The 21,812-nt window shown below is 46.1% G+C and overlaps 2 protein-coding genes across 2 annotated transcripts in view; both read left to right on the top strand.

Annotated features, from left to right (window-relative positions):
* Positions 1–9,642, top strand: part of atp9a (ATPase phospholipid transporting 9A) — a 36,561-nt gene extending 26,919 nt beyond the window's left edge. Inside the window, exons 22-28 of the mRNA XM_086159677.1 lie at positions 595–659; positions 3,390–3,545; positions 5,847–5,911; positions 6,020–6,128; positions 6,225–6,282; positions 6,637–6,840; positions 8,226–9,642. Coding sequence (XP_086015803.1) covers positions 595–659; positions 3,390–3,545; positions 5,847–5,911; positions 6,020–6,128; positions 6,225–6,282; positions 6,637–6,840; positions 8,226–8,362 — 794 coding nt within the window. The 3' untranslated portion in view covers positions 8,363–9,642. The remainder of the gene's footprint in view (positions 1–594; positions 660–3,389; positions 3,546–5,846; positions 5,912–6,019; positions 6,129–6,224; positions 6,283–6,636; positions 6,841–8,225) is intronic.
* A 10,437-nt stretch (positions 9,643–20,079) lies between these two features.
* nfatc2a (nuclear factor of activated T cells 2a) overlaps positions 20,080–21,812 on the top strand; it is a 29,126-nt gene continuing 27,393 nt past the window's right edge. The window contains exon 1 of the mRNA XM_086159681.1: positions 20,080–20,543. Coding sequence (XP_086015807.1) covers positions 20,480–20,543 — 64 coding nt within the window. The 5' untranslated portion in view covers positions 20,080–20,479. The remainder of the gene's footprint in view (positions 20,544–21,812) is intronic.

Consider the following 21,812-nt stretch of genomic DNA (forward strand, 5'->3'; position numbering starts at 1 on the left):
CCACCGTCGTCTTCCCCTGCGAAACCTCTGCCCATCAAAATAAAGGTCAAGTCAGTCTGTAGGCTTTCGAAATGCAGCTCACACATACGGTGGGAAAGCCCATTGTGCCGTGCAGTTAAATTCACTGTAGCTGCGCATGTCATGTTTAAAACAGATGTGTGTGTGTGTGTGTGTGAACTGCCTATATTTTTGATCTTCTATCTTCATTGAAAGAGTGTGTTTTTTTCTTTTTCCCTCAACTCTGCGACGCAAGAGTGGAACGACACTCCACCTTTTTTCAGCATTATGTTTACTATTCGTAATGTCCGATGGAGGTCCGAGCATGTGTCTCTGTGTGTGTGTGTGTGTGTGTGTGTGTGTGTCATCGCCTGCGCCTTGCACATTCTTATCTAGAGGAGTGGTGGCCGGGACACCCCACTGTTATCTGTCACATTCCAGACATTTTCATCTTCCTCTCCGGTGCCGCCGCTCTGATCTCAAAAAGAAGGGAGCGCCCGGAGGAACACACACACACACTCACACACACACACACACACAAAAACACAGCTGTCACCATTGAGTCCTGACACCTTTGCGGCTCTTGTTTTCTCTTAGGGGACGGAGGAAACGATGTGAGCATGATCCAGGAAGCGGACTGTGGCGTGGGAGTGGAGGGAAAAGTAAGACTCCGTCCGTCCCGTCACCTCGCGCTGCGCCGCGCTCTCGCCGCTCTCTGCCGCTCGCCGTTTCCTGCCGAGACCTATCTCTCTCACGTTTCGCGAGCAACACGGAAAGAAAAAAGGGGGACGTTTTCACGCAGATGATTCCTCTTCCGGCGATCGGGGATCGCTCGGGTGTGCAGGAAACCCGAAAAAGAAAAAAAAAAAAAAAGATGGAGAGAAGAGACAGGATGCTTTTTTTTTTTTTTTTTTTTTTTTTTTGTCGGAGTCAAAAGTAAGAGGTGGATCGTCGCTCAGCGTCTCCTCTCTGTAAGTTCCCCGGCCTTTAGTTCCCTAAAACCTCCTGCATGTGTCAGCAGAGAAACAGGGTAACATCGCCATCCCTTTTCCTGCCGTACTCTGTTTTTGTTTCAAACGGGCCCCTTTGTATTCAATATCTGAATAATACCTGAATAATAACTAGGAATCTGCATCAAGAATGTAAATTTCGACAAGAAAAACCCAGACGGATGAGCCTAAAAACGAATCAGCGTGGAATTATCAAGAAAATTAACAAAACAAACAAATCGCTTATTATGCCATTTAGATATTAAAATGACCTAAATATTGAGAATGTTCAAAAAATAAATAAACCTGAAGATGTTCAGCAACTTCAACAGTCCTGCAATCCTGTTAAAAGACGACCAAAATACTAATTTGCAGAGAATTTTTGAGGGTTAATCAAAATAAAATCAGTCAGTTAACAAAAAAAAAAAAGACTTGAAAATCTAGTTTAAAAATCAGCATGAAGGGGGGGTTTATTAGACAGTTCTTCAATAAGGGTTCCTGATGTGATGGTTCAAACCCAAACAATTCATTCATATATATAAATATATATATATATATGTGTGTGTGTGTATGTGTTTAAATGTGATCGTGTGAGTGTGTGTATGTGTGCATATATATATGCAAACACTAGTTGCCAACATCCTTGAGTTTTTACAGTATTGGAGCCATTTTGGATTGTCTCGTTTTGGAAAAATATAAAAACCTCATAAAAAAAAAAGGCCATAAAAGTAGAGTTATTTCATTTTTGTGATCCTGATTTATAGTTTTCAGCAGCGCAGGGCGGGACCACGCAATGCCCGGAGCGCGTCCTAGTTCTCTGTCCGCCTCATTTCCATTCACGAGCGGGGCAGAACATTGAGAACAACCCCCGCGATAGAGCGGCGGTCCGATCGGACGTGTGGACGACCTCCAAGACACGCAGCTGCCCCAGCATGAGAGAGAAAACAGAAACTTAACAAAAAAAAAAAAAAGTTTGCAATCCAACTGAACCGTTAAGAAGTTAAATAAAAAAAAAAAAAAAAGCACCATTCAGCAGGGAAGTAGAAGCTGCCGGAGACCCAGCAACAGACAATAGGATTCAAACGTTTATCGTCACGTGCACAGTTTAGAAACATGTTTCCCTGCGCAGTGACATTCCTACTTTGCTGTCCACAGTCTATTTAGATATATACTGCTCAAAAAAATAAAGGGAACACTTGAACAACACAATGTAACTCCAAGTCAATTACACTTCTGTGAAATCATAGTGTCCACTCAGGAAGCAACACAGATTCATTTTGACTTGTTTTAAGGACATTACATCAAAGTTGGATCAGCCTGGAGTTTGTTATTACACTTTAATTTTGAGTGTGATTCTTATCCAGACCTCCATGGGTTGATACAATTGATTTCCATTGATCATTTTTGTGTGATTTTGTTGTCAGCAGATTCAACTGTGTAAAGAGCAAAGTATTTCATAACAATATTTCATTTATTTAGATCTAGGATGTGTTCCCTTTATTTTTTTGAGCAGTGTATATTAATGATGAGAAATAATGATAGTGTAATCATTTTTTAAATATGAACACAGTTAGAAGTGCAGATAAAACATTTGAATCCAGCACGGTGTGCAACTCCCAGAGTGCAAATGCAAAGAGGAGTGGAGTTTAAATGGGGAGTAATTACATGTGCATTGACTTTGCTGCATGTAAAGTGCAGAAAAAAAAGGAGTGTTTAAAGAGTCTGATGGCAGTCATGTTGTTCTACATCACACTTCCGTACCTCTGGCCGGACTCACACACATTTCAACTCTTCTGCACACTCTCCTATCCTCTGTACTGTTGACACTCAGTATTTCAAATGCTCCACCTTCTTTGTCTCCTCTCCCTGTAGCCTCAGCCGCCTCTTTCACTCCTTTATATTCTGTCTCGCTGCTGCTAACCTTCATTCCTCTTGTTTCCAGAACATACCTCCGCTTTTTCAGATTTCCCTCCACCTGCTCTCACTACACATCACAGTGTCATCTGCAAACATGATGCCCTAAAAAAAAAAAACAACAAAGAAACCATGATCACAAATCTTTTTCTTTCGATTTTCTAAAAGTTGGGAGCAGTGATACTTTCCAAAGAAAACAAAAGGAGCGTTCGTGTTTAAATTTACGTCGCGCGTCCGACACTTTGGAACCGACGCCGATCCGTATCCATATGGAGAACAACTAGCTTCCAAATATTGCGATGTGCAACTGGAGTCCTCCAGGGCGGTCCATCTCCTACGAAATTTGCCACGGTAGTAAATTTAAGTTACCAGAAGCAAAGCAGCGATTAAATAAAAGGGTTAAATCGAGGGCAAGAAGAATAAACAGACCAAAAGACTCGTGGCATTTCTTTGCTTTAATGAAGGCGTCGTAACTGTTGGTCTCGACAGGAAGGGAAGCAGGCGTCGCTGGCTGCCGACTTCTCGGTGACTCAGTTCAAGCACCTGGGCCGCCTCTTGATGGTCCACGGACGGAACAGCTACAAGAGGTCCGCCGCCCTCAGCCAGTTTGTCATCCACCGCAGCCTCTGCATCAGCACCATGCAGGTGAGCTCCCAGATGTCGGGCGTCATCATTTCAGATGGTCGATTTGAAAAAAATAGTCTTAATTCGAAGATGTATTTGTCGTTTTCTTCTTTTTTTTTTTTTTAACCGGTGACGCGCCGAACACGAGGCGTTTCTTCAACGCGGTTCTAACCCAACAGCGATGTCATGTGACCAATCAGCTCTTTGCGTCGTCAGCGTCTTTCCACCCGTTCATACAACCGCCGATAATGGAAATACGTCCTCACATCGCCGTCCGCATCGGAAACTTTGCTTCCTGCCCCAAGTTTTGGAGAAGTTAGCTTGAGTTCAAGCGACGGTCGACAGACCAGGTGTCTTCAAGCATAAGCGGACTCGTACCCGGATCGCGGGGCTCCATGTCGGTCCAAACCTACCTTTGGAGCATCAGCGCCAAGTCAGAGGCAGAAAGGCGATTTCAGAGCAGGATCGGTACTAGTGGTGTTGACGTGCGGTAGCTGGATGTAGTAACGGTAACAGTCGGTCAAGGGAACCTGGGGTTTACCTTCAAGTTGGTCCTTACTGACTAAAAAAAAGAAAATAAAGGTCAGGAAGCACTGGATCAGATAGTCAGTGTATTGGAGAACCTGAGGAAGAGTTGGCTGACAGTGGGTTTTCTCTAACCCAATAGTCCCACCCCTGTTTTCGGGACCAAAACCCCAACCTGTAGAAACAAAACTGGAGTTTGCCACCGATCAGAAGGATCCACCATCTTGCCTGTCATTGATCTGGTTTAAGACAGTAAGTTCGCCAACCGAAATCGGACGTCAGCTAGCGCTAGCAGCTGGAAGACGGGGCTGTTAATCCCGTGAAGAACCCGTATTGACGTTCTGGTTGGCGTGGAGAACGATCAGAGGTCGCTACTCGGATGTGACCTCAGTGTCAGAGCATCTGATTTGATACGTACGACACAACGGCTGACGTCGATACCGGCTTGTTTTAATTTCACTATGAAGAAGAGAAATGACGTCTTTTCGAAGTTTAACCCACATCCTTCCTGACCTGAAATCCCCGCCTTTATCACCGGCGAATTTTTGGCGCCTTCCTCACCTCAACCTGACGTCAACCGATGGAGATATTTTTCTCCCCCGAACTCCGGCTCCAGAGATCCCGCCTGCTCTGGCGGCTCCTAAATAAAGTGCGTGGGAAGCGAAACTCGGTCCTGAAGCTAATGAGTTCCTCGGCCTATGGGACCGTCCATCATGGGTCTGTGACACGGGGCGGGGGGTTATTGTCCTGAGCGAGGCCATTGTACCCACTCAGGACTCACATCTGTATTTGTGATCGCGGGGGGACAAGCTGAGGTCACCGGCTCCCGTCCTTTGTCTCCGCCTTCGGTGCCCGACGAGCCAATTCTCCTTTTTCTCCCGTTTCACCAGTGGGTTTGACTCTAATTACCGCAAACGGATGTTCTGGTGGACCCCCGAGGTCATCACAAGCCACATTCATGCATTCATTTATTATCTACAACGCTTATCTTGCAGTCCAGGTCACAGGGATGCTGACCCATCGGGCAGAAGGCGGGGTTCGCCCCAGACCGGGTCCCAGTTGTTGCCTTCTTAAAAGGGACAATCCATTATCTGTTATTGTTCATATATAGGAATCACAGGTTGCGTGTTCGCGCGGCGAGTCAGGGTGGAGCTGCAGTACGCCGAAGCGTACGTTGATCCAAAAAAAGCGAGAAAACCCTTGAAAGTGAAAACGCTGACCCGTCCGATTTCTTCCGGACAGAATTAGCACCTCCTCTCCTGCCGGGAAGGGGAGGTCAAAGGTTACAAGATCGCGGCTGAACCAGGTGAAGTGGCTTCTGACTTCCTGGTGCGGGCCACAGCAAGAAGAATTTAAGAGTAAGATATTTCAACTGTGAACGCGGCTTGGACCGGATCCTCCGGATTCTAACCCCGATCCTCTGACAAGATCATTGTTGTTATTCAAATTGAAAATTACCCAGGAAACCGCCAAAATTCAAAATAATAGGGGAAGTTGAACCGGACGACTTCTGGGATAAACCCGTCTGTGTTTTGGATCCGGTCTGCGTGTTCAGGGGCCGCCGCAGCGGGACAACTGGGAAACGGTTTCGGGTAACCATGGCGACGGGAAACCGAGAAAACCGAGCGAGGAAGCCGGGGCGCGTCGGGACGGGCATCGGATTTGAAGAGATCCCAGACGGCCGGCCTCATGACCCGCTTCTGTTTGGCCTCTGTACTCAAAGGGGAAAACTGATTTCTGTGTGTGTGTGTGTGTGTGTGTGTGTGTGTGTGTGTGTGTGTGTGTGTGCATATGTAGGCGGTGTTCTCCTCCGTCTTCTACTTTGCCTCGGTGCCGCTCTACCAAGGATTCCTGGTCATTGGGTGAGACACACACACTCTTTATCGATGGCTGGGCGTAGAAATGCGCCGGTGACTGACGGCTCCGAGTTGCCGCGGTGACGCCGCCTCTGACGTCTTGATTGGTTGCAGCTACTCCACCATCTACACCATGTTCCCCGTCTTCTCCCTGGTGCTGGACAAGGACGTCAAGTCAGAGGTGGCCATGTTGTACCCGGAACTATACAAGGACTTACTAAAGGTGGCCGATGAGAGACACACACACACACACACACACACACACACTCTGTTTGTAGCACATCTCAACCCTGTTGTTTGCCCCTCCCCTCCCCGACAGGGTCGGCCGCTGTCATTCAAGACCTTTCTGATCTGGGTCCTCATAAGCATCTATCAAGGTAACGCACAAATACACACAGCTTTTTATTTTGGAAACGACCGATCCGTCATTTTAAAGTCTTCAGCAGGAAGTTGCCCTGTAATTACACAGTAATTACACTGTGATTACACTGTAATTACCTGCAAATCAGCAGATCATTTTTAAAAAAAGAGCAAACGTTTTCGTCACCGATTCATAAATGTCGAGATATTTAAAAAGCTCCCGTGGTTTCCTGTGACTTTTTTTTTTGTCATTTAGACACACAGGCACACTCATCGGGTAGTTTGAGACAAGTGTTTACGGCAAATTTCTTGTCTCAAGTTGATCTTCGTGCGTGTTCGTGTGTGTGTGTGTGTGTGTGTGTGTGTGGCAGGCAGTATCATCATGTACGGCGCCCTGCTGCTCTTCGAGTCGGAGTTCGTCCACATCGTGGCCATCTCCTTCACTTCCCTGATCCTGACCGAGCTGCTGATGGTGGCGCTCACCATCCAGACGTGGCACTGGCTCATGATGGTGGCCGAGCTGCTCAGCCTGGCCTCCTACATCGCTTCGCTCGTCTTTCTGCACGACTTCATCGGTGAGAGACGCCGCTCGGTCCCGCAAACCAACACTTAGTTCCAAAGGAAGGAGGCTACAGTAGCGGTTACATGCTAACATGTAGGGCTAGCAGATTTGGGCTGCGTTAGATCTGCGTTCCCACGGGCAGTAAGGGACCACAGTAGGGAGCGGTGCACCTTTAGCGCTACGTTCAAAACCAAAACCAGTGGGAGAAGAGAAAGAGGAACACTGACAACACGGAGCGAATAATAACCAGCATATTTTTATTTCCTCCCTTTGCTGCTTCGCCATGCTAATTAGCCGTTTGCTAACATTTGGGCAAAAGGTTGACGTCCCTCTGACGTGCATATCCGCAGCCACTCCTGTAAACACGAGACGATCCTTCAAACTGCAGAAAAGAACCAGGTGTAACTAAGAAAGCTGCAAGAACAGTTAGATTAAAATATATTAAAAACAAGCTAGAATTTAAATCTGAATGGAAGCTAATGAACCAAAACAACCAGGAGAGTGCTTTCTATTTTTTCCCCCCCTTCCTTGTCTCTGGTTTCTGCTCGTCCTGATGTTTCCGAAGCCTCGGACGACCTTGAAGAATCCCCCCGCGTGCAATGAGCTGAGGAATGTTTTTGAGGAAGAAGCGTCCCGACGTGGACGAGGCTCTTTGGATGCGTCCCGGCACCGCAGAGGAAATACCATCAGGCGGCCGGCTTCCCGCCACCAGAGGGAAGACGGCCGAAAGCATCCCGTTACCTTGGCGACGAAATAAATGAAGATTTTTTTTTCTTTTTTTTTTTTTTTTAACGTCACACTCACGAGTAAGACCTCTTTTTGGAGTCAGGAGCCTCAGACGTGCGGTCACATGACCTCCTCCCGTCTGTGGGCAGGAGTGGATCCTAAAAAATCTGTTACGGAGGTTTTTGGTTTTTTTTTTCTTCTACAGGCGGTGGATATTTTTACGCCTTTTGTTTTTTTTCTGCCTTCAAGGAATCGGACGCCGAGCTCGCCCCCGGAGCGGCTTGAGCAACCGCCGCCGCCGCCGCACACCCAAGGCCTTCTGCTTTTGGACACGGCGGAAATTGAAGGCGAAGGCGGGGTTTCTGCTGCGCCTTCAGGAATCCCAAAACTCGGCCTCTTCGTTTTCAGGCCCTAAAAATACCCCGAGGTGTGGGTTTTGAGCGGTTTAAATAGAACCAGACTGGCGAGGGAGTGCGTGGCGGTGGTAGTAACGCGGTACTAGCGTGTAATTACAGTGCTATAACGGTGTAATGACCCGACGTCACGCGTAAGGTCGTCCCTTTCGGCGGGCAGAGCGCGCGAGGATTTCGCAACGCCGTCCGCGCAAACGGGGTTCCTTCGGAACGCCATCAAACACGTCTAACCCCCGTGACCTTTGACCCCCATCCACAGACGTCCACTTCATCACCACGCCGTCGTTCCTGTGGAAGGTGACCGTCATCACGCTGGTCAGCTGCCTGCCGCTCTACATCCTCAAGTACCTGCGGCGGCGCTTCTCCCCGCCAAGCTACTCCAAGCTGACCTCCTAGAGAGCCGGACCCCCGGCGCCCCCCCCCCCAGTCCTGCCCCGCCCCCCCTGCATCCAGCGTTCACACCTGGAAGCAAACACACAGATATTATGGGATGGGATTATAATCCTGACAACAAGGTGAGCGTCCGTCCCGGCGGGGAATCATCGCCTCTAAGTCCCACCAACGCACTTTTTTGTTATGTTTTTTTGTTTCCTTTTTTTTTTTTTTTTTCTTTACCCGTTGGAAGTCGCCCTTGACGTCACACACACACACACACATACACACACACACTCGGGACACACTGGTGAACTCCGCGGCTGGAATTGGCTCCGCCACCGGCAGGAAACACACGTCTTTCAGAGTGTGTGTGTTTGTTTATGCGTCACACACACACACATACAGACACACCACATGCACATACATGCACGCGCTCCCTCCAAGCGGAGGCGGTGTGGTTGTTTATTTTCGCCGCCGCCGCCGCCTTTTGATGTCAAATCCGTCTCCGCGTCCCACAGCGGGAGCCGGAGTGCAAACGCCGGCAGCCTCGGCGCTCCGGCCCCGGGAATGCGCCGCCTCTCATGTGGCCCGGCCCGCCATGACTCAGCGTAACACTGACCTAAAAGCCATAGCCGAAAATACACCGCCGACCCCCCCCCTCCCTTCCACACGTGTCGTCTAACCGCCGCCGCTTCAAAAAGCCGGGGGACGGAAAAGAAAGGGAATCGTATCAAAAGTGAACCCTTCGCCTACTAACCTGTAAATACCGCCTTTGCACCACGCCGGATGGTTACCGTGGATACTCACTCATTCGACCCGCGGTACGGCGACGATGATGTCGTCGCTTTCTTGCTCGCGCTCTTCCGCCGCTTCGGATCTTCGCCTTCTCCATTCGTTGGTCTGTGAATTCAGGAGCTGCAAAAAAAAACAAACAAAAAAAAAAAGGTTGTGACTCCGCCCCCCCAAAAAGAAACGGTTCGGGTGAATTCGCTCCGGTTCGCTTTTAGACCCGGAACGTTTTTTTTTTTTTTCGGTTTCAAACTCGTTCTGTTCGAACACGGTTGAAAGCCAGACTCTGGTTTCCGTGGAAACCAGGGTGTTCTTGTGTTTCCACGGGGACCGGTGGAGCACGACTTGCGGTCGCTTTGTAAATAACCCGTTTTTATTTATTAACCTTTTCTTTTTTTTAATGAAACGGTTCAGATTATGAGCAGAACAAAAAAGGGAGTCGCGTGTCCGTGTCAATGTCGTGATGATGATGATGATGATAATGAAGATTAATAAATCTCATGTTTTTGGTTTCTTGTTGTCATTTTTCCTTCAGTTTCAAAAACTCCAAAGCCTCCATTGACAAATATGGAAAAAAAATTATATGTCCTATAGACACGTTTATAAAAGTATTTTGTTTCAGCTCATGCTAGAAAAAAATAATTTAGATTAATCACGATTAATATTCATTTAATTGAGTGTCAGCAAAAAGACTCACGACCAAAAGTAATACATACTTGTATGCACATTTAATGTTTTTATTTAACCGAAGAATAGATATGGTGTCCGTATTGCGCAAATAAAATGAATAAAAAAAACATAGCAACTGCACAATGTCAATGTGGCCTTCTTGTTTACGTAGTCCGAGGTCCTGCTGAGGAATCCCCGACTGATCTCTGCCCAGCGTTTGTGCGGCGCTTTAAACAGGAAGTGGTTTGGCAAAAGGAAAACTCCTTCCTGCAGAGTCTGACGACTGCCTCCTCTCACTCGATTGTCCCAATTGTTTATTTCCAACTTATTTCGAATTCGGGGAGTTGGAATCATTCTGCTGCAATGGAAGCCTTAGAAAAAGTCATTGAATTATTTATGCAATTTAATTAGCGCAGTCATTTTGATTGTCTGAATGTTTACATTATATAAATTTTCTTTTTTTTATTTTATTTTGATTATTGGAATAAGCCAATAATAGCGTAGTGTGTTTATCAGCTTTACAAAAGTATGTGAGTAAATTTATATGTATATAAAAATAGAGATTTTATCTATTTTTTGTAATTTTCAAAATATTTTTTAAACTAAATTGTGAATAGATTCTTTCTGTTGTGAAATGTAATAAAATTATGTACATATTTTACACATAATATGTAATATATTGATATAATAATAATAATGATAACGAGCCTCAGACATGACATCAAAAACCCATTAACTCCCACCGACTCCATCAGGATTATTTCAAAAACATTACATCACGCCACCGACACGCCACGGCGGGGAGGAAAGACAAACATTGTTTCTGTCCTTATCTGAGGGCCTTCCTCCAGCGTGCACGCCTCCGTCTGCGCCCAGAAACAATCGCTCCTTAATGGCGGTGTTCCACTCCGCCGCCGTGGAGGTGCGAAGCGACTGGCGAGAACGAGACGTCTCCACCGGCAGGTAGCGCCGCCACGGGTGGACGGACTTGTTTGAAATACAGATTTTGAGGTTCATTTAAGACCCTAAATCGCCCGGATTGACTGTAAGAAAAGGTGTGTAGAAAATAAATGAAAAAAAAATGAGTTCATCGATGAATTGGTTAGTCGATCAATTCATTTCTCGGTGTCGACCCGTCTTGTCACGTCACTTCCTGCTTTATTTTGACAGTCGGCCTCACGTGTGTCGTTTTGTGCGCCACTTCCTGTCTACCCATATCTTGGCATTTCGTCCAATCAGCTTCCTTCCTGTGCCAGCGTCCTGTGATCAGCTGACCGTTCTTCTCTCGACGTCGCGTCTCCTGAGCCTCTGCCACCGTTTTTTCTTCTTTTGTCCCCTCCCTTTGCTTTCTGTTTGTTTTTCCTGTAAACAACATCGACAGGACACGGACGCCATTTTGAATTTTTGAAACGTAGCTCTATCGTCGGACCAGAGGAAGACTGTTTTCATTCTTCTTTGTACAGTTAATATTTTCTCCGCCATCTGGTCCCAGGGTTCGCTGTTCTCTGGCTCCTTCCATCGCCACGGAAACGTAACTCATACCATTGGAAGTAAAGAAAAGAGCCGCCGTCAATTTGAATCCGTGAAGAGGAATTGTGTGACAGCCGAACATTCAGATCAGAACTTGTTCATTTTTGCAACGTTTTTATTTTTCCCTCCCTCCCTCGACCAGCCCCTGACGGAGAGGTAACCCGAGGGCTGTTACGTAACGCCCCGCGTCGAGGCGGCACGGGGCCTCCGCATTACATCGTCGGCATTTTCAAGGCCGGGGTTGAGTTTTCCGGCTTGGAAAACGCTGCAACCCCTTCCCCCCCGACAGAGCGGCGAGGGAGAGACGGGGCCGCCAGAACACGAATGCGACATCGAGCTTCATTGTCACGGAGCCGCCGCCGCCGCTGTAGCACGGAACCACGTTTGATCCGATGCCAGCGGAAAACCACGTCAGCGCCCTCCGATGTTTCTTAGAGAGACCGAACCCGTCAGAACCGGGCTGCCGGCGCATCGGAAATATCACGATGTCTGCCTGCGTTGTTAGCAAGTTTAAACAAAAAAAAACAAACGGAGGTAATATTTGATTGACATCTTATTGAAAGCAAACAAACATGCAGCGCCACTACTCACGTCTTCATATATTAAATACTTTTGTCAAAGTATTAATAGTACATGTGCCCACAGATACACGGTATGCTTTATTTTAATGATGGACCTGCGACGTCATTGATTATTGGGTAAATTAGTGCCCAATATTTTTCATTTAGCATGGGACATCATAGCAAGGCTAGCGTCCGGCCAATTGTGTCTTTGCCGGCTGAAGTGTTGATGAGTAAAACCTGCTATCAGCTGAAATCCCAGTCAAGTTCACATAAACGGGGTCAACATGTTGCCCCCCACCCACCCACCCACCACCACTGCGGTGACTTAGGCGCCCCCATTTTGGCCGCCGCCAGTAACCGCAGTACCACCTTGATGCCCCCACACTAGTGACCTGGGTGCCCCGCTACCCCAGGGCAGATCCATGGTGCAGCTGCAGGTTTGCACGTGGAAGCAGCCAGGTGTTTTGGAAAGAACAGCAGAACCTGACAGTGGAGCTGGAAGGAGCCCAGCCTGGAAAGAACAAGCCGGTGCAGGTGAGCCCCCCCCCCCCCCCCCCCCGCTCCCCCCCATCACCACCACCACGCGGCTAGCTTCCAGAATCTGGTGAAAACGCCATGTATTTCGGTTTACTTTTTATTTATTCCCCAGCCTCCAGGTCCACGTTGTGGCGACAGAACGTACAGAGACGTGGGAGTTACAAAATACAGAAGGCTGGAAAAGGAAACCTGGACCAGACAGAACATACCAACAGGCGGCGGCGGCGGCGGTGGGGGGGAGGGGCATGTCGGCGGGTGGGGATGGGGGGGGGTGACATTGTTTCATGGGAATTCATGAGACCAAACTCAGATGGGAAAAATCCATGAGCGAGTCTGTCTGCCGCTTTTCCACTCAGACCCGGGACACGACGCTTTTTTTTTTTTTTTTTTTTTTTTTTTACAAACATCTGAGTATTGATCTGAATCCTGTTACATAAGGAGGCTGCTCCTTTTTTTTTTTTTTTTTTTTTTTCTTTTTTTGTTGGGCTCCGGCATAGATGTATGTAGTTTCCATGTTGATGGAACGTTTTAGTTCATGCAATTTGGAAAAAGAAAAAAAAAAAAAAAAAAAGGAGGGGGGGGTGTTTTTAGAGGATCTCAAGTTGTGGCAGGAAGGAAACAGGATTCCTTGTTGCACAAGAGCCTGAAGTCACGGCTCGGAGCTGAAAGTACACACTGGTACTCCCCTCATGTACATGTACACTGCTTACTTCTCCCATATACTCTGAACGCTCAAAATAATGTACATATATATGTACATTAAGATATGTGTCCGTACATATTAAGTCTGCATGCATAGATATTGTGCACATAAATACATACATGCACAACATACCGTTATATATGTATCATTTTAATATACAAGTATAAAAAGTATATATGTGTGCATTTGTGTATTAAGATACACTACATGTGCTTTATGTGTATATATGCGAGCCATGCACACACTTTATTTTGCATTAGTGTACCATTTGTATGCTATTGTGTCACTATACTTTTTATATCCAAGTACTTTAACTATATATACATATATATGTATATATTATACATATATTGTATGTCTATATAAATACATATATATATATATATGCATCCATAAAAATGCACTGCATGTGCTGTGTGTGTATATACACAACACACATGCACACACACTACTTTGCATATTCGTACTGTGTACAGACTGTATATGCTGTGTCTGTATGCTGTATATGTGTGTGTATGTATATATATGTTCATATAGTTCTCAAAACCAGCGATAAGTAAGATATTTATGTGCGTGTATAGAAATACAAGACGTGTGTGTGTGTTTATATATACAGTTTACGTAACACACTTGCACACACTGGGTCTATTTAGCATATTTGTACCGCATACATGATATGCCTAAGTACAAAGGTTGAGTCTCACTACTAATAACTATGTTGTTACTGCGTGGCTTAGAAATACTGCAATAACAGGGCACATAAATCGGGGGTTGCTGGTTCAAACCTGGATTCTGCAGGCGTGCCTTTGAGCAAATGCTAAAACTGTGACGCTGAACTGTTGTATCGACATGAAATCATATCCGTCGTTACGTTGCAACTACTGCAGCATTGTTGTTATCGTAGCATCGGAAGTATATTTCCACTGTTGCTATGTGTGCGTTTGCTAATGGTTCATCATAAGAAAACTATTTGGTTATAATTTAACATGTCGAAGTTTAATGTCACTTACGGTGACGTCAGCGGTCTCTGTAGACAACGATGCTACTTGTTCACTATGTGACGCTGGAAAAGCATGGATCTAGATGTTTCTCAAAACATGACCTAGGACTTTCGCTTGCAGGGAACTCAGTCCTGGGCCTGAATTTGCTGTTTGTGGGTCTGCGGCAACCTGAAGCCCCGCGGCAGGTCGCGAACCAACGTCCGAAACCAAGAACGGGGGTTTAGTTCCAGACGCCTTGAGGGTGGCGGGTTTCCGTTTGTGGAAAGCGAGGGTCAAAGGTCACAGCTGAGTCATCCCAAAGCGAGCGTCACTGCTGGAAAATGGTATTTTGGTTCGTCACTGTTTTGGTTCAGGTCTGGTCGGTCCGGCTGAGACATGAGAAACGCTCCTGCTCTGAGGTCATCGGGTCTGTGACTCTGGTCTGACACCGGCCAAAATCAAGTGACCCGAGTCCACGGCCCCATCCGGTAGTGTTACGTGGGAAAAAGTGTAGAGCTATGTAATGAAGTATGTGTTACTGGCTAGCATATCAAAAAAATGTATCAAGTTGTCAAAGGACAACACTCACTGTTGGAAGTTCAAATCAAGTCACAAGTCACCAAACAAGAGTCAGTGGTGAGTCTGAGGAAAAGTCTCAGCCAACCACAAGGTCCAGTTCAAGTCGCCAGTCACCCAGAAGTAGTCCAGCCCAAGACACCAAACAAGTGCCAGTGGCGAGTCTCTGAAAAAGGTCTCAGTCAACCGCAAGGTCAATTTCAAATCACCGGTCACCCTGGACTAGTCCAGGCCAAGTCACCGAACAAACGTCAGTGTCGAGTCTCCGAGGAAAAGTCTCAGTCAAGCCCCGGGTCTAGTTCAAGTCGCCAGTCACCCAGAAGTAGCCCGGGCCAAGACACCAAACAAGTGCCAGTGGCGAGTCTCTGAAAAAGGTCTCAGTCGAGCCCAGGGTCCATTTCAAGTCACCAGTCACCCGAAACTAGTCCAGGCCAAGTCACCAAATAAGTGTTTGTGTTGAGTCTCTGACTCCAAAGGTCAATTTTAAGTCATTAGCCACCTGGAACTAGTCCAGGCTATGTGGAAACAAAGGTAAAAGTCAAGTCACCGGTCATGTGTCCAGTCATTTCCAAGGAGACCTCGAGCTGAGTCATCAAGGATTCCATGTCTGGCCTCGAGTCTCCCGATAGAGACAAACTCTGACTCGAGTCTCATGCAGAAACCAGGTCAAGTCAACAGATTAGTTCTCGGGTGAAGTCAACTGAACAGTCCAAGTCGAGCCAGTCGACAAAAAGTAACATCGGAGGAAATGCAGTCTGTTTCCACTTTCAGACAGACGGTATTTCAGAGACACGGACTTTGGTAAACTACGGACGAGTCGGTCGGAAAGGAGGCTCGCGACGCAGCGGGTAAAACACGCCAATGGAGGAGGAACACCCCTGCACCGCCTCTTCTTCGCCCCCTTGCAGTTTCCTCCGACATGTTTCCATGAGATGCGGCGCAACCTGCCATTTCCATATCCAGTTTCCGCCTGCTCGGATTTAAAAGCCCAGCCACACATGTAACACTTGGAAAAGTCGGCACTCTGACCCAGACGGCGGAGAACCTCGGCGAGCCGATGTCGCTGCCATGGAAATCGCCGCCGCCGCATCGGAAAGAGTGGAAGTCGGAAGTGCAAACTCGGCCGTCTGGATGCAGGCACTTTTTTTCCTCTGGGTCGTTGAAGCGCGTGCCATTTTCTTTTACTCATTCATGATTTTCAGGGGGTTGCATAAGAGTTCCATAACAGTGGAGGAATTTACATGGTGCTCCCCCCGCCGTTGTCGTCGCCACAAATGCGGCGCTGCGGTTGTCATGTTCACCCCAACGTGGTTTAATCCGCATCTCAACTCAAAACAGATCCCCCTGATTGCAGCTTGCCCCCCGAACCGCCCCTTTTTACCCCCCCCCCTTCCACCGTCAAGTACGAACATTTTCCAACCAGTGGCGTCGGGGTCAATGCGGCTGATGTAAGCTACGGGACACAGACGTTCCCCGCTTTGCGACTCGCCTTTTTTTTTTTTTTTTTTTTGTAATTTCCTTCTGGCGTTCTGTTTTTCGTGTTTTTCCGTGAAATCCTTTCCGCTTTTGGAGTTCGAGGCGACGGGAGAGGATGCCACGGTTTGTAACCGGCGGCCGAGGAAACGGGCCGACCGCTTCTCAAGGAACGCGCAGACCGACTTGCTAATTAGTGTTTGTATAGTTAGCCTAGCATAAGCTAACAGGTCTGTTGGGTGAAACCGGCCGTGTTGATTCGTTTTCGGTTCCCACTCAAAGTAACAAGATACGAAAAACTAACCGGAAAGGGGTCGAGGGGTCCGAGTTGCGAGTCGATTCCTGGCGGTTGGGAAAGACTCCCCAAAGAGGAAGTTCACCACTAACATCAGAGGCCAGGTCACTTCTGAGTCGACGCTCCGGTTGGTACCTGAGTCCAAGTCAATGATGAAGAGCTCCTTGATATAAATATTCATGACTAGAGAACCTAAAACACCAGAGTCCATGACAAGTCCAAGGTGGTAAAAGGAGAAATGGAGTGCAGTGTCTGAGTTGTTACCATGTCCTGAAATATAAGTCAGGTCTTCAAAGAAGTATCCCAGTCAAGGGAGAAATGTCCTAAATGGGGTCTGAAACGGCACAGACTCCTGAATGGCGCTAGATTGACTTGAGCGGACTGAACCTCCAAGTCAGTCGTTGACTTCCCTGACCTCCCTCAGGTCTGACGGGAGTATTTCGAGTCAGAGCCGAGTCACGAGTCAGGAAATACGACGCGGGTGTCCGTTATCGATGCTACATCATGCTAATCAGACTCGCGTCGTGACCGAGAACATCTGGAGCCGTCGAGATTTTGGACTCTGGGCGTTGTTAGTTTGTTTGTTTTGACGTCGGTCTTTTAAATTCATCCGATCGTTGACCGTTCCGACGTTCCAATGATCAGATGTTCCGATGATCTGATGATCCGATGCCCCTCCTGCTTTGTGTCTTCAGAAGAATCTTCCTGATTATATCACTGATTAGAGTGGTGTCAGGTGTGTGTGAGTATGTGTGTGTGTGTGTGTCTTTCTGTCTGAAAAACATTCATATTTAAAGTTCTATTGCTGACATTTTTTTGTTTTTTGGCATTTTCTTGAAGAAAATATATATGGGTCGAAAATGATCCATAACACCATAGATGTTACAATGGTTATTAATTTTAAAATGAAGAAAATAAATCAACAAATTCATTTCAGAGATGTGTTCTATACCCCTTACCAATATTCTGGTAACACAACATCCTTTAATTTATTTATATTATTCTCTTGAAGTTAATTTTTCTGTTTTTTATTGAAAACAAGAGGTATACTAATAACAATAAAAAGGCCCAGAGAACCACAACAAAAATATTAAACCCAATATTTTCATGGATAAGGAAGCCTAACAAGGTAACCGAGAGATGAGAAAAAAAATTGGAATTTAAGTTTTTATTTTTAGTGTATTTTAAAGCTGATTTAAGACACGGGTCGAAACCGTCTCTTTAACGCCAGAAAACTAACACAGGAAGAAGGTTAAATTAGGTGACCCTATACAATAACATAATTTATTCCCGTACATTGCTAAATATGGAGATATTTTTTTTTTCAATTTTTTTTATCTAATTTTATTTTTAGATTTTTTTTTAGAATATACTTTATTCTTTTACACCTCAGAATTTTATTTTTCTAAGTGTATTTATAGCTTGTCACCGTCTTGTCCTTGTATGTCTCGCTGCTGCTGCTGCTGTTGCAAAAAAAAAAAAAAAAAATTCCCAAGCACAAGCTCATAAAAGTACATCTCATCTAATCATCTTAAAGATTGCATGTCCAGAACCGCTTAAGGAAAGAGGCCAGAAACTTGTAAGATGTTCTTGGGTTCAATGTTTTTAGGGTTCTATGTTCTCAGGGTTCCAAGGTCCCCATATTTGATGAACCTCAAATTTCATGTTCTCAGGGTTCACTGTTCTAAGAGTTCCATATTTTGCATATTTTATTTGTTTTTGATGTACCTCTGGTTCCATGTTCTCAAGGTACGATATTCTCAGGGTTCCACATTGTCAGGTCTCTGTGTTCTCCGCTTGCGAACCTCTGGTTCCAAGATCTCAAGGTTTGCTGATCCCCGTGTTCGACATACCTTGGGTTCCATGTTCTCAGGGTTAAATAGTCACTTTTTTTGATGTTCTTTAGGTTTAACATGTCCCCTATTTGCTATCCAAAGGCTTCAACGTTCTTGGGATTCTCAGGTTCTCAGGCATATTTGATGTGCCCAGGGTTCCATGTTTTTGGGGTAAATATTCCCAGTGTTTCATGCAGGTGAAGTTCCATCTTCTCAGCCTTAATGCTCTCCTCAGGGTTCTCAAGGTGCCGTGTTCTCCATATTTGATCTGCCCAGAGTTCCATCTTCTTGAATGGGTCGACTGTTCCCCCGTGTCTGATGAACCTCAGGTTCATATGTTCCCGAGGTTTCGATGTTCTCAAGGAGTTGGATCACTTTCTCGGAGGTCGGTGTTGTACGTCCTCCAGATCTGATGTAGCCTACAGACGCGGATCTACGTTCCCTGTGTTCCAAGTTTGTTTGTTTGTTTAGAAGTTTATTAGGACAGTGTACAATTACATTGAGCACAGAGGCAAAGATGTAGCTCATAGCTAATTTCCATCTATAGTCGTGGGAAGACAATACAAATATAAAACTGTACAAAATAGACAATATATATAAAATATACAGATAGGCAATAAAATAACTATACAATATATAAACAGGCACTAAAATATGTATTTTGCAAGTTGAAAGTGCTATTGTTGTGATATTATTACTTTGGTCATCTGGTCATCTTTGACGTCAAAATACCCGTCTGGCATTGTTAGTGTGAGCATGTTTGGTGCTCCAAGTTCTAAGCTCCCCAGACCAACCTCAGTCTTCCAACACCAAACATCATCCTGAAGCCTGAGGAACATCAAGCTCTTCGTCACATTCCCACCAGGGTTCATTCCAACCCGCCGAACATCAACATTCCCTTCTTCGAGTGCCAAATATATGGCGTAGCGACTAAAACGCTTAGCTGGGGCGTCTATAAGTATCTCCAAATCAAGGTTCTTCAAGTAAAGACACAAATGACAGTGGAACCTCAGACCTCCTTCCCCCCAGTGGCCGGAACTGGGAACACACACGGGGATTTGCACCAATAAGGAACTCTGAAAATTGATCTCCAACACATTTGGATCGCAAGAAAATGATTGCGTAAATCAGGCGACAAGGAAGTGAGTTATACATAAAAATATACAAAAATATACAAAAAAAGGGTTATACATATTTATAATCAGGTATGGCAGAACAGAACGTATGGACATTTAAAATGGCGTGAACCCTCTGACCTTTCCGTTCAAAGATGGGCCTTCTCCTGATGATGTCATTCTAATGATGATGTCACTCTATACCTTCATCTCATTCGGCTCTTTTTCTTTTCGTTTTTTCTCCTTCTTTCTTTTCCACTCCAGAAAAGAAAGAAGGAGAGAAAAGATGCGGCCCACATTTCCACTCCGAGGAATGGAAACAGATAGAAAACCTCCCCCCCTCCACCACCAACCACCACCCCCCACCCGGCGGGAACAATGGAATCCTCTGTGTTCCGCCTCCTGGAATCCTCACTCTTATTTTTATTTTTTAAATTTTATTTTAAGTAAAAAAAAAAATCTCTTGGATGATATAATTTTTTTTTTTTTTTTTAATATTTTTTTTATTTATTTATTTTTTATCATCGCCGTCCCCTCCCCGCTGCAGGCGCTCCTCACAATGCGGCCGTTGTGCGTCCACGGCGGCCGCAGCTTTTTTACGCCGGGTAGACGTGATGACGTCATGGATTCCTGAGCACGGGGCGCGCAGGAAAAGCCCTGCGTGTCCGCCGTGGAGCCGCTCCAGGTTTCCATGGCGAAGGCGCGCAAACAGGAGGAAACACTGAGGGAATCCCGTTATTCTGCAGCGATGGGCCATTATAAACACCCGCGGCGCGGCGACGACAGCACGCCACGGAGACCCCGCGGACGTGGACGTGGACGTGGACGTGGACGTGGACGTGGAAGGCGGTTGCGTGTTTCCAGGCGGACTTGCGTTCGTTTTTATTCCTAAAAAAAAAAAAAAAAAAAACACCGGAACGCTCGCTTCTCCTTTTTTTTTTGCTTTTCTTCATTCCTCCAAGCCATGTTCACCTCCCCGATTTGATCTTCTCCTCTTTTTTTTTTAACTTAAAATTTTTATACATTTTATTTTTCTTTTTTTTTCCTATTTTTCCCGCTCCTTCCCGCCCCAGATGTTCCGCGGGACCTGGAGACTGGCTCAGTACCACAGTCCCGCCGTGAGGTCCGTGGATCAAGGTACTGCTGAAGTGTTGTGATTCTCTGGTAATCAAAACCCCTTTGATTCTCAACCGTTCCGCGTGGAGATAGTGCGTGTGCGTGTGTGTGTGTGGGGGGGGGTGTCACCCCCCGTGCGTGTGCGCGTGTGTTACATTTCAGGGATGGTTGGGATGTTTGACACAAACGCGACGAACAATTCCTGCTAAAACTTTATTAGTTGCGCGGGTGGGTGGGTGGGTGGGGGGTAATGTTCCTGCGTGGGCGGTTATTACAGGTTTATTACATGGATGTTGATCCTTGCGCGTCTTTTAACGACACGTGATTGGGCGTTTCTGCTCGCCCTTCACTCACAGCGCCGGTTAGACACTATAAATGCAGTACAAGGCTGTTATATATGTGTAATAGAGGTGTTATAAATGTGTAATAGAGCTGTTATAGATTGGTAATACAGATGATATCGCTATGTCATATGTGTGTCATCCGTGACCCTGCTTGCAGCGTTAGAAGATGGATGGATGGATGTATATATGTGTTATAGACTGTTTATAGATATGTCATATATGTGTTACAGATGTGATACGGCTAGGTTATAGAGATGATGTGTAATAGTTGTGTGATAGATGTGTTATAAATTGTTATACAGGGGATATCAATGAGTTATAGATGTGTTACAGATGTTACAGATGTGTTATTAATGTATTATAGCTGTGTTAAAAATGTGTTATAGCTGTCTTATTAATGTGTTATAGACGGTTATAGATGTGCATGACTGATTTTCTTGTGGGACGTCAGGCGTCACGCTCGCACGTGTGTCCGGTCGAGCCACTCATCTCTGGTCGTGCGTGTATGTGTGTGTATGTGCGTGTGTGCCTGTGTGCCTGTGTGTGTGTGTGTCTGTAAAAAAAAAAAAAATTGCTGACAGGGCGTGCGAGACTGCGGGTTCCTGCGAGACCCCACGGGGATTCCCTCCGTGGGCCCCCCTCTCTCGACACACACACACACACACACACACACACACACACACGGGAAATCTCAAATCCCGGTTACTGTAACCGGTTAGTGGGATTAAAAATGTCACACGTGCTCACCTAGACGATTGATGGACAGATGAGAAAAGTAGAGGCTTATTTAATATTACTTAATGACTTAATGGTCTAATTCATCAATTTGTTCAGACGAGACGTGGATGATGCGCGGGTGTGGAGGATCCTCTTCCTCGTGTCAGACACCTGGGGGCAGTATCGCGATACCATGAGCGCGCGGGGTCGTAATCTCGTCAAATCCCGT

The sequence above is a fragment of the Fistularia commersonii genome, chromosome 14 (assembly GCF_037954325.1).
Source record: "Fistularia commersonii isolate RoL2024-O1a breed Wild chromosome 14, RoL_Fcom_v1.0, whole genome shotgun sequence".
Classification (NCBI taxonomy): domain Eukaryota; kingdom Metazoa; phylum Chordata; class Actinopteri; order Syngnathiformes; family Fistulariidae; genus Fistularia; species Fistularia commersonii.